A 13,123-nucleotide genomic window follows, 5' to 3' on the forward strand; every position below is an offset into this window, starting at 1 on the left:
GAACACCTGTATTTTAGAATTTACCTCTGATGTTTTATGCACCAAAACAACCTTTTGAAAATGCAGAAATGAAATCCTTACCTAGGAACATAAGACGTAGGAGCAGGAGCAGGTCATTTGACCCATCGAGCCTGCTCCGCCATTCAATAAGATCATGGCTGATCTGATCTTAGCCTCAACTCCACTTCTCTGCCTTGACCCTTGACTTCCTTACCACTCAAAAATCTTAAATATATTCAATGACTCGGCCTCCACAGCTCTCTGGGGAAGAGAATTCCAAAGATTCACGACCCTCTGAGAGAAGAAATTCCTCCATTTCCATTTTAAATGGGTGCCCCCTTATTCTGAAGCTATGCTCCCTAGTTCTAGATTCCCCCACGAGGGGAAACATCCTCTCTGCATCTACCCTGTCAAGCCCCTTCAGAATCTTGTGTTTCAGTAAGATCCCCCCCTCATTCTTCTAAACTCCAATGAGTATAGGCCCAACCTGCTCAACATTTCTTCATAAGACAACCCCTTCATCTCCGGAATCAACCTCGTGACCCTTCTCTGAACTGCCTCCAATGCAAGTATATCCTTCCTTAAATAAGGAGACCAAAACTGTACGCAGTACTCGAGGTGTGGTCTCACCCACGCCCTGTACAGTTGTAGCAAGACTTCCCTACTTTTATACTCCATTCCCTTTGCAATAAAAGCCAACACTCAATTTGCCTTCCCAATTACTTGCTGTACCTGCATGCTAACTTTTTGTGATTCATGTACAAGGACCCCCAGATCCCTCTGTACCTCAGTATTTTATAATCTCTCCCCATTTAAATAATAATTTGCTGTTTTATTTTTCCTACCAAAGTGGATAACCTCACATTTTCCCACATTATACTCCATCTGCCAGATTCCTGCCCACTCTCTTAGCCTATCTATATCCCTTTGGAGATTCTTTGCGTCCGCCACACAATTTGCTTTCCCACCTATCCTTGTATCATCAGAAAATTTGGCTACATTACACTCAGTCCCTTCATCCAAGTCATTAATGTAGATTGTAAATAGTTGAGGCCTCGGCACTGATCCCTGCGGCACCCCACTAGTTACCGTTTGCCAACCTGAAAATGACCCATTTATCCCGACTCTCTGTTTTCTGTTAGTTAGCCAATCCTCTATCCATGCTAATATATTACCCCCAACTCCGTGAGCTCTCATCTTGTGTAGTAACTTTTTATGTGGCACCTTATTGAATGCCTTCTGGAAATCCAAATACACGACATCTACTGGTTCCCCTTTATCCGCCCTGCTCGTTACATCCTCAAAGAACTCCAGCAAATTTGTCAAACATGATTTCCCTTTCATAAAACCAATGCTGACCCTGCTTGACTATATTATGATTTTCTAAATGTCCTGCTACCACTTCCTTAATGATGGACTCCAGCATTTTCCCAATGACAGATGTTAGGCTAACTGGTCGATAGTTGCATGGTTTCTGTCTCCTTCCTTTCTTAAATTTGCAGTTTTCCTGTCTGCTGGGACCTCTCCAGAATCCAGGGAATTTTGGTAGATTGCAACCAATGTATCCACTATCTCTGCAGGCACCTCTTTTAAAACTCTAGGATGCAGGCCATTGGGTCCAGGGGACTTGTCCACCTTTAGTCCCATTAGTTTGCCTAGTCCTTTCTCTCTAGTGATAGTGATTGTTTTAAGTCCTCCCCCCCCACCCCAGTAGCCCCTTGACTATCCATTATTGGGATGCTTTTAGTGTCTTCTACCGTGAAGACCGATACAAAGTATTTGTTCAAAGTCTCCACCATTTCCCTATTTCCCATTATTAATTCCCCAGACTCTTCCTCTAGGGGACCAACTTTTACTTTAGCTACTCTCTTCCTTTTTATATACCTGTAGAAGCTCTTACTGTTTGTTTTTATATTTCTTGCTTTCTAGATAGTTGAAATATAAAACTGGAGAATTGGCTTATGCCCCACTAATGCAAAATGAAGTTGAGTCCCCAGCACTGGCTGCAACTCTCCACAAGGATGTGTGTGCTCAGTCCTCAATTATTGGTGGTGCCATTTTAGGACAGTCTACGATTTGGGTTGATGCTGATTCATTTGCGACACCCACAAATGAGAATTTTTTTTCAAGCTTCATTTTCTTTCTCGTAGACGAGATTCTCCGTGGAGAAATCAGCTGATCTCTGACAACAAGTTCTATGACACACTAAACAGGTACCAACTGGCCTGTTGAGTCTTTTTTTTTAAATTAAAAAATCAGTGTGCATTACCAGTAATGACCAATAGAGGTCAGAGCCCCACCGTGCATGGGATTGTGGGATGTGTGTTTTAATCTGCATGCAGAGTGTGAAATTTGTTCGGGGGTCCAAGAATTTCCGCTGTTTTTCTGCCCTTTTCTCTTTCCTTTCATGAACAGTGGTTTCCTCCACACCTTAGGATGGGCATACAGGCGGGCACAAGCACTTACTATGTTGAGGTTTCCCACCACAATGTTCTCTTTCCTAAACTGATGTTAATTGTGACTCGGGTATCCCAAATAGCAGATTAAATTTAAGACTTCAATTTGTGTGTGTCTCAAACTTCTCATATTGCTCAGTTGGAGGATGAACAGGTGCAGCCTACATAAATCAAAAAGCATTGTTAAAACTGTTGGGTAAATCTATGACGAGAGGCCCTTGAGTTGCGCAGGAGAGTGAATCTTGGGCAGTTCACCCTCCCAACCAACTTCGTTCAGATTTTCCAGCACTTAACTCCCCATCTCCTTACCAAAACGTGAAGCTGTATTTCTACAAATTCACTTGGGTATTGTGTCATGTATGCAGTAGTATCTGTTGCAAGTACATGTGCCATATACAATGAGGATGTAGCCTGCTCCAATCTGAAATCCACGTTTCACGGATTAATGTTTTTCTTGGACCTTTGCTCGTGTGTCATAATTTTCAGTTTGTCTGGAATCATTGAGAGAATTAATCCGGGACTGAACCAATCGGTTTAACCCTCTCCCATTCATAGTGCCTAAAAGCAGCAGCAGTATGTTGTGCAGTTAAACAGGTCAGTTCGCCCTTTATCAAACCTATTTGTGCTCTGAATCAATGTTATTACTGGTGTGGAGCCAATGTATGATTGTCATGCTGTCTTGTCACCGACTGCTCGTTCACCGTTGTGGAATCCAGCAGCAAAAGCAGCAGCATTTTCTTTATAGGAGAGCTGCATTGTATTGACCTGCCTATAAAACTGTAATACAGGTAGACTATCCTTTATCCGAAAACCTCGGGACCAGCCGTGTTTCGGTTTTTGGAAAATTTCGGATTTCGGAAGGTATTTTATAAGACTGGGAAATTTGTCGGGGGTGGGGGTCGGCGGGGGTCAGGGTCGTGCGCACGACTTACGCTGAACGAAAACACTTTCGGTTTTCAGAGGATTTCGGTTTTCAGAAGTGCGGATAAAGGATACACTATCCCTTATCCGAAAGGGTGGGGGTCGGCGGGGGGTCGGGGGTCGGGGGGGAGAAAAGAATATCGGACAGGCCGCTGCAGCTATCGGACGGGCCGCTGTATTGTTGGGTTCACTCTCCCGGTATACCTCCTTCACACTGCCCGGCTCGGCCTGCAATCTCCTACCCAGGAGGGAACTCAGTGACCCTCTGCCCTGCTCAACGTAAGTCGTGCGCCACTCTGGTCATGTCGTGCGCACGACTTACGCTGAAGGAAAAAGCCTTCGGTTTTTAGAGGGTTTCGGTTTTCGGAAGTTCGGATAAAGGGTAGTCTACCTGTATAATGTAACTTGGGCTTTAAAAGCCTTTCGATTGTAGGAAGAAGGGAAGAATGAAGGTGAGAATCCACAATTTTGAAGTACTGAAAAAAATGAGAATTAGAGTAGCTGACTGTGCGATGAGTTTTTATTATTTAAATACAAGGGAGAGAGGTTCAGGAGTGAAATCAGGAAGCACTTTTTCAAAGTGGAAATCTGGAAAACTCTCCCTCAAAAGGCTGTGGATGTTGGAGGTCAACTGAAATTTTCAAGATTGAGATCGATAGATTTTTGTTCCCCAGGGATCTGTGCTGAGGCCTCGGATTTTCACCATATAAATGACTTGGATGAAGGAATGGAGAATTGTATCCAAGTTTGCACATGACACCAAGTTAGGTACAGTAAGTTGTGTACATGGGAACAGGAAGTTACGAAGAGACATAAACAGACTAAGTGAGTGGGCAAAACTATAGCAGATTGAATTCAATGTGGTAGAGTGAGAAGTCATCCATTTTGGATCTGAAAAAGACAAATTGGAATAATTTCTTAATGGCAAGAGATGAGTATCTGTGGGGAAACATGGATGTATACAAATCACTGAAACCACAGTGGGGGGAAGTAATCAAAAAGGCCTTTATCTCAAGGGGTTGCAATTCAAAAGTGAGGAAGCGATGTTTCAGTTCTACAGCACCTTGGTCAGATTCAATCTGAAATACTGCGACAATTTTGGGCAACAAACCTCAAGAAACATGTATTGGCCTTGGAGGGGGTACAGCGAGGATTCGCCAGAATTTTTCGGCATGGCTTAAAAGGTTAAATTATGGGGACAGGTTGCATAAACTTGGCTTGTATTCCCTTGAGTTTAGAAGGTTGAGGGTGATTGAATCAATGTATTTAAAATTATAAAGGGATTCGATAGAGTAGATACAAGGAAACTATTTCCTCTGGTAGGGGAATCCAGAACAAGAAGGCACAATCTTAAAATTACAGCTAGGCGGTTCAGGAGTAAAATCAGGAAGCACTTTTTCAAAGTGGAAATCTGGAAAACTCTCCCTCAAAAGGCTGTGGATGTTGGAGGTCAACTGAAATTTTCAAGATTGAGATCGATAGATTTTTGTGAGGTAAGGGGATCAAGTGGTATGGATAAAGGTGGGTAAACGGAGTTGAGGTACAGTTGAGCCATGATCTAATTGAATGGCAGAACAGGCTCAAGGGGTTGAATGGCCTCCTCCTGTTCCTATGCCTCCACTGCCATACTTGTTACTTCGACGGGAACTACTAGCAGATCGGACGTTAATTTGCCTTTCACCCGTTTATCTATGTTCATGACAAAGTAATATCAGATTTGCTGTTTATTATCTTCTATACCTCTAAGTGCGTACACGTCAGAGTAATTCATTGTATATGAATTGCTTTGGTATATTCTTAATAGACATCAAGCATTCTATAAATCCATTCATTCTTTCTGTATAAGATCCCCTCTCAGTAACTTCCTTTCAGGGAAGAAGACTCCATTTTTTTCAATGCCAGGATAAGCATTGTGACTATTTTTCTATGACTGGAATGATTATCGTGTGTGTCTGTGACCGAAACTGAACAAAGTATTTAAGAAATAGTCTGACTACAGCTTCAACATGATGTCCTTCAACTTGCATTCATTTACTATGCTTTCTGTTTCAGTGATTGGGCAAGTTAAGTGCCACTTAACAATTCTAAAATGCTTCTACCTTCTGGTGGACTTGTGGAACATTTCCAGAGTTCTATAGTCCTTAGAATTGTGAGTTCCTCTGAAAACCCAGTCTTTATGCAAAAATGGCACTGAAGTGACATTCGGTCATCTATTGATGGCATGCAGTATGGATCAGAGGTGACACTTGGGCAGTATTTGATCAGTGCAATTATTGCGATAGTTGTACAAAACCTATGGCTAAAGAGGAAAATGAGATGAAGAGTTTGTGATTGGCATGCATATAGTGCCAGTAAAGCATTGAAATAAACAAGATCAGCCTTGGGCTTACAGTCCTACACAGCCATCACTGTCAATATGAACAACAACAACTTGTATTTATATAGCGCCTTTAACGTAGTAAAACGTCCCAAGGTGCTTCACAGGCGTGTTAAGACAAAAATTTGACACTGAGCCACATAAGGAGAAATTAGGGCAGATGCAAAGAAGTAGGTTTTAAGGAGCGTCTTGAATGAGAAAAGAGAGCTAGTGAGGCGGGTTGGTTTAGGCAGGGAATTCCAGAGCTTAGGGCCTTGCTAACAGAAGGCACGGCCACCAATGGTTGAATGATTATAATCAGGGATGCTTGAGGGCAGAATTAGAGGAGCACAGATATCTCGAGGGGGTGGGGGGCACGGGTGATTGTGGGGCTGGAGGAGATTACAGAGATGGGGAGGGGCAAGGCCAAGGAGGGATTTGAAAACAAGGATGAGAATTTTGAAATCGAGGCATTGCTTAATCGGGAGCCAGTGTAAGTCAGCGAACACAGGAGTGATGGGTGAACGGGACTTGGTGCAAGTTAGGACACGGGCAGCCGAGTATTGGATGACCTCAAGTTTACGTAGGGTAGAATGTGGGAGGCCAGTCAGGAGTGCATTGGCATAGTCAAGTCTAGAGGTAACAAAGGCATGGATTAGGGTCTCAGCAGTGAATGAGCTGAGGCGGGGCAGAGACGGGCGATGTTACAGAAGTGGAAGTAGGCGGTCTTTGTTTTGCTGCAGATATGTGGTTGGAAGCTCATTTCAGGGTCAAATATGACACCAAGGTTGCGAGCAGTGTGTTTTAGCCTCGACAGATGTTGGGGAGAGGGATGGAGTTGGTGGCTAGGGAAAGGAGTTCGTGGCGGGGACCGAAAACAATGGCTTTGGTCTAACCAATATTTAATTGGAGAAAATTTTTGCTCATCCAGAACTGGATGTCGGACAAGCAGTCTGACAATTTAGAGATCATGGAGGGGTCGAGAGCAGTGGTGGTGAGGTAGAGCTGGGTGTCGTCAGCGTACATATGGAAACTGACGCTGTGTTTCCGGATGATGTCGCCAAGGGGCAGCATGTAGATGAGAAATAGGAGGGGCCTAGAATAGATGCTTGGGGGACACGAGAGGTAACTATGCAGGTGCGGGAAGAGAAGCCATTGCAGGTGATTCTCTGGCTACGATTAGATAGATAAGAATGGAACCAGGCGAGTGCAGTCCCACCCAGCTGGACAACAGTGGAGAGGCATTGGAGGAGGATGGAGTGGTCAACCATGTCAAAGGCTGCAGATGGGTCGAGGAGGGATAGTTTACCCTTGTCAGAGTCACAAAGGATGTAATTTGTGACTTTGATGAGAACAGTTTCGGAACTGTGGTGGGGCGGAAACCTGATTGGAGGGATTCAAACATGGAGTTCCGGGAAAGATGGGCACGGATTTGGGAGGCGACAACACATTCAAGGACTTAGGAGAGGAAAGGGAGGCTGGAGATGGGGCGGTAGTTCGCAAGAACAGAGGGGTCAAGTGTTGGTTTTTTGAGGCGAGGGGTGATGACGGTAGATTTGAGGGAGGGGGGACAGTACCTGAGGAGAGAGAACCGTTAACAATGTCAGCTAACATGGGAGCCAGAAAAGGAAGTTGGGCGGTCAGCAGTTTGGTGGGAATAGGGTCGAGGGAACAGGAAGTGGGTCTCATGGACAAGATGAGCTCGGAGGTGTCATGAGGGGAGATCAGAGTTCAGGGCTAGGGCAGGGGTGAACCTTTGAGGAAGTTTGGCCCGGTGGGGTAGGGGAAGGAAGGGAAGTGGCAGAGGCAGGCAGCTGAATGGATGGTCTCAATCTTCGAGACAAAGTCGTCCATGAGCTCCTCACACTTGTTGGAGGAGGAGACCAGGGAGAGGGGTTTAAGACGACAGCTAGCAATAGTGAATAGAAGCCGGGATTTATCTTTGCATTCCAGAATGATTCTGGAATTGTGAGCAGCTTTGGCAGACGAGCGCAGGACCCGATAATGCTTTATGTGGTCCATCCAAATCTGCCGCAAAGATATGAGGCACAAAATGACTTGATTTATACAGTACACCAGATTCACACTGGCACAAATGGTAGCATTTTTCACTTCGGAGAGCCCAGTGGTAATGTGATTTTTTAGAATCCAGTGTCCTTCAGGTATTGGTACTGGAGTTTCACCTCTGGTGACGAGTGGAAGCCAGAGGATTTACTTCTGCTGTTGTTGCAGGATTTGCCACCTTAATTTTGTAGAATTTTTCTTTTTTTTAAATGAAACTTTTAGACAATTTGTTACATTTACAATGTAGCCAGACTTCAGAATGGTATCTGAGGGTCAAGGAAAATGAAAGGTGCAGCAGTGGAGCTCCAAGACTTTAGTGCTCTTTCACCGCTGATCCCTCAAGGGGACACTTACTGGTTGTAATGAGGTCACCAGTAGAGCTCCGTGGGTTGCGCTCAGCCATGCTCCAGTGTAATTCTCCTCTTTCCTCCGTTTCAGAAGCAAATCCACACCAAGTGGGCCACCAAACACCAATGGGGTGCAGACAGAAATCTTTGATTACGACAGATTGAAACAGGTGTGTTGGGCAGCTTTTGTATTTTTTTCCCACATTATTTAGTTGAAGTATAAACGTTGTGCCCATGACAAACTTTGCCTCTGCTCTTCCCCAGTGTATTTCTCTGTTTGTTTTTCCTTCAAGCTCTTGTTCATATGTAGTTTTCTTCATCTAGTGAGGGGTGATTGACTGGCCAAATGACTATCATCTTGCCATGATTACCACATATGGACGTTGTCACTGTGCAAGACCAACTCAGTAGTATTGTTTCACTTCGAGTGGACATCTAAAAGGGGCTGGGAAAATATAATTTCCAAATTATATAACCTGACCTGTGATTTTGTTAAAAAAAAAAAAAAATCCAATTTTCAAAAGTCCATTCTCCCTATTCTGAACATTGAAACTTAAGATGGAATAGCCCTTCATTCACCCTCTCTCCCAGTACCACCTTGCTTTGAGGTAGATGTGATAACTGGGATGGGATTGTGGAGCACAGTACCACCTTTTCACTCGGTTCACACCGATTCACTCGGTTAATTCCTGAGATGAGGGGGCTGACTTATGAAGAAAGGTTGAGCAGGTTGGGCCTGTACTCATTGGAATTTAGAAGAATGAGAGGTGATCTTATTGAAACATAAGATACTGAGGGGGCTCGACAAGGTAGATGCAGACAGGATGTTTCCCCTCGTGGGGAAATCTAGAACTCGGGGGGCATAGTTTCAGAATAAAGGGTCGCCATTTTAGAACTGAGATGAAGAGGAATTTCTTCTCAGTGGGTCGTGAATCTGTGGAATTCTCTGCTCCGGAGAGCCGTGGAGGCTGGGTCATTAAATACATTTAAGGTGGAGATAGACAGATTTTTGCAAGATAAGGGAGTGAAGGGTTATGGGGAGCGGGCAGGGAAGTGGCTTTGAGCCCAAGATCAGCCATGATCTTATTGACTGGCGGAGCAGGCTCGAGGGCCAAGTGCCCTATTCCTGCTCCTATTTCTTATGTTGTCCCGGTTTGAGTAGATGTGATAACTGGGATGGGATTGCTGAGTGTAGTTTCACCTTGTCCCGGTTTGAGTAGATGTGATAACTGGGATGGGTTTGCTGAGTGTCGTTTCACCTTGTCCCAGTTTGAGTAGATGTGATAACTTGGATGGGTTTGCTGAGTGTAGTTTCACCTTGTCCCGGTTTGAGTAGATGTGATAACTGGGATGGGTTTGCTGAGTGCAGTTTCACCTTGTCCCAGTTTGAGTAGATGTGATAACCGGGATGGGATTGCTGAGTGTAGTTTCACCTTGTCCCAGTTTGAGTAGATGTGATATCTGGGATGGGTTTGCTGAGTGCAGTTTCACCTTGTCCCAGTTTGAGTAGATGTGATAACTGGGATGGGTTTGCTGAGTGCAGTTTCACCTTGTCCCAGTTTGAGTAGATGTGATAACTGGGATGGGATTGCTGAGTGTAGTTTCACCTTGTCCCAGTTTGAGTAGATGTGATAACCGGGATGGGTTTGCCGAGTGTAGTTTCACCTTGTCCCAGTTTGAGTAGATGTGATAACTGGGATGGGATTGCTGAGTGCAGTTTCACCGTGTCCCAGTTTGAGTAGATGTGATAACTGCGATGGGTTTGCTGAGTGCAGTTTCACCTTGTCCCAGTTTGAGTAGATGTGATAACTGGGATGGGTTTGCTGAGTGCAGTTTCACCTTGTCCCAGTTTGAGTAGATGTGATAACTGGGATGGGTTTGCCGAGTGCAGTTTCACCTTGTCCCAGTTTGAGTAGATGTGATAACTGGGATGGGTTTGCCGAGTGCAGTTTCACCTTGTCCCAGTTTGAGTAGATGTGATAACTGGGATGGGTTTGCTGAGTGCAGTTTCACCTTGTCCCAGTTTGAGTAGATGTGATAACTGGGATGGGTTTTCTGAGTGTAGTTTCACCTTTTCCCAGTTTGAGTACATGTGATAACTGGGATGTGTTTGCTGAGTGCAGTTTCACCTTGTCCCAGTTTGAGTAGATGTGATAACTGGGATGGGTTTGCTGAGTGTAGTTTCACCTTGTCCCGGTTTGAGTAGATGTGATAACTTGGATGGGTTTGCTGAGTGTAGTTTCACCTTGTCCCGGTTTGAGTAGATGTGATAACTGGGATGGGTTTGCTGAGTGCAGTTTCACCTTGTCCCAGTTTGAGTAGATGTGATAACCGGGATGGGATTGCTGAGTGTAGTTTCACCTTGTCCCAGTTTGAGTAGATGTGATATCTGGGATGGGTTTGCTGAGTGCAGTTTCACCTTGTCCCAGTTTGAGTAGATGTGATAACCGGGATGGGTTTGCTGAGTGTAGTTTCACCTTGTCCCAGTTTGAGTAGATGTGATAACTGGGATGGGTTTGCTGAGTGTAGTTTCACCTTGTCCCAGTTTGAGTAGATGTGATAACCGGGATGGGTTTGCTGAGTGTAGTTTCACCTTGTCCCAGTTTGAGTAGATGTGATAACTGCGATGGGTTTGCTGAGTGCAGTTTCACCTTGTCCCGGTTTGAGTAGATGTGATAACTGGGATGGGTTTGCTGAGTGCAGTTTCACCTTGTCCCAGTTTGAGTAGATGTGATAACTGGGATGGGTTTGCTGAGTGTAGTTTCACCTTGTCCCGGTTTGAGTAGATGTGATAACTGGGATGGGTTTGCTGAGTGTAGTTTCACCTTGTCCCGGTTTGAGTAGATGTGATAACTGGGATGGGTTTGCTGAGTGTAGTTTCACCTTGTCCCAGTTTGAGTAGATGTGATAACTGGGATGGGTTTGCTGAGTGTAATTTCACCTTGTCCCAGTTTGAGTAGATGTGATAACTGGGATGGGTTTGCTGAGTGTAGTTTCACCTTGTCCCAGTTTGAGTAGATGTGATAACTGGGATGGGTTTGCCGAGTGTAATTTCACCTTGTCCCAGTTTGAGTAGATGTGATAACTGGGATGGGTTTGCTGAGTGCAGTTTCACCTTGTCCCAGTTTGAGTAGATGTGATAACTGGGATGGGATTGCTGAGTACAGATTATTACTATTATTTTCCCTTATTTTTTCCTTTTCCTGACTTGGCATCTTTTTTTCTTTCAAACAGGATATTTTGGAAGAAATGAGGAAAGAACTTCAGAAACTAAAAGAGGAGCTTATCGATGGTGAGTGTAAATACTAAGGTTTATGAGCTAACGAGCTGATCTCTGATTTGCTTCACAATGTTGTTGGTCATGGCCTCCAATAGTAATTGAATTTTTTGACAAATTCACTAACCTGCTGGCAGACTTTTAAACCTAGGTGAACAAAACAGACATGGCCTACAAGAAGCTGAAGGGATTTGAGAAAGTGACACAATCTAAATGATCATTAAGTCAATGAAATTTCTAGACACCTGCTAATCCCAAGCCTTCAAATTAAAATTAATTGATTCATCTCCCCTCGTTCTTTTGCCAACTCTCTTAAATCTGTCTTCTGGTTAGGACCCCCAGCCAATGGAAATAGCTATCAAATCCCTTATGTATATGTCTGTTAAATCTCTCCTTCACCTTCTCTGCTCGAAGGATAACAATCCCAGTTTCTCTAGTCTCTCCACATAACTGAAGTCCCTTATCTCTAGTATCATTCTGGTAAATCTCCTCTGCACCCTCTCCACAGCTTTGACATCCTCGCTAAAGTGTGGTGTCCAGACTTATGCACAGTACTCCAGCTGAGGCCTAACCAGTGATTTATAAAGGATGAACACAACTTCCTTGCTCTTGTACTCTGCCTGTATTTTATAAAGCCAAGGATCCCGTATGCTTTTTTAACAGCTTTCTCAACTTCTCCTGCCACCTTCAAATATTTGTGCATGTGAATCCCCAGGTCTCTCTCTTCCTGCAGCCCCTTCAAAATTGTACCATTCCGTTTATGTTGCTTCTATTCTTACTCCCAAAATGCAGCACTTCACACTTCCCTGCGTTAAATTTCATCGGCCATGTGTCTGTCCATTTCACTAGTCTGTCTATGTCCTCCTGAAGTCTGCAATTATCCTCATTGTTTACTACATTTCCAAGTTTTGTGTCCTCTTCAGACTTCGAATTTATGCCCTGTATACCCAAGTCCAGGTCATCAATATATATCAAAAAGAGCAGTGGTCCTAATTCCGGCCCTTGAGGAACACCACTGTATACTTCCCTCCAGTCTGAAAAACAACCGTTCCCCACTACTCTCTGCTTTCTGTCTCAGCCAATTTCCTATCCACGCTGCCACTGCCCCATTAATCCCATCGACTTCAATTTTGCTAGCAAGTCTATTATGTGGCACTTTATCCTTTTGAAAGTCCATATACACATCAACTGCACTACCTTCATCAACCCTCTCCATTATTTCATCTAAGAACTCAATCAGGTTTGGCAGACACGATTTACCTTTAGCATTTATTAATCCATTTTTTTTTCCAAGTGACCATAAATGTTGTCCCATTATGGTCTCCAGAAGATTCCCCACCAAGGCTTACTGGGTTTATCCTTCTCCCCTTTTTTGAACAGGGGTGTAGCATTTGCAACCCTCCAGTCCTCTGGCATCACTCCCATATCCAGGAAGGATTGGAAACAAAGGAACAGGAGTAGGCCATTCAGCCCCTCAAGCCTGTTCTGCCATTCAGTTAGATCATGGCTGATGTGTATCTGAACTCCATCGACCCGCCTTGGTTCCGTAACCCTTAATACCCTTGCCTAACCAAAATCTATCAATCTCAGTTTTGACATTTTCAATGACTTGGCCTCAACAGCTTTTTGGGGGAGAGAACTCCAGATTTCCACTAATGTTTATGTGAAGAACTGCCTAGCTCTAATTTTACGGTTCTGGACT

General features: G+C 44.2%; 1 protein-coding gene across 1 annotated transcript in view; it reads left to right on the forward strand.

Moving 5' to 3' along the window:
• enah (ENAH actin regulator) overlaps nt 1–13,123 on the forward strand; it is a 286,829-nt gene that overhangs the window by 257,103 nt on the left and 16,603 nt on the right. Inside the window, exons 12-14 of the mRNA XM_085998252.1 lie at nt 2,151–2,213; nt 8,236–8,314; nt 11,379–11,436. Of these exons, the coding sequence (XP_085854378.1) occupies nt 2,151–2,213; nt 8,236–8,314; nt 11,379–11,436 (200 nt within the window). The remainder of the gene's footprint in view (nt 1–2,150; nt 2,214–8,235; nt 8,315–11,378; nt 11,437–13,123) is intronic.

The sequence above is a fragment of the Somniosus microcephalus genome, chromosome 9 (genome assembly GCF_052327205.1).
Source record: "Somniosus microcephalus isolate GS21.2 chromosome 9, FLI_Smic_1.0, whole genome shotgun sequence".
NCBI classification, from domain to species: Eukaryota; Metazoa; Chordata; class Chondrichthyes; order Squaliformes; family Somniosidae; genus Somniosus; species Somniosus microcephalus.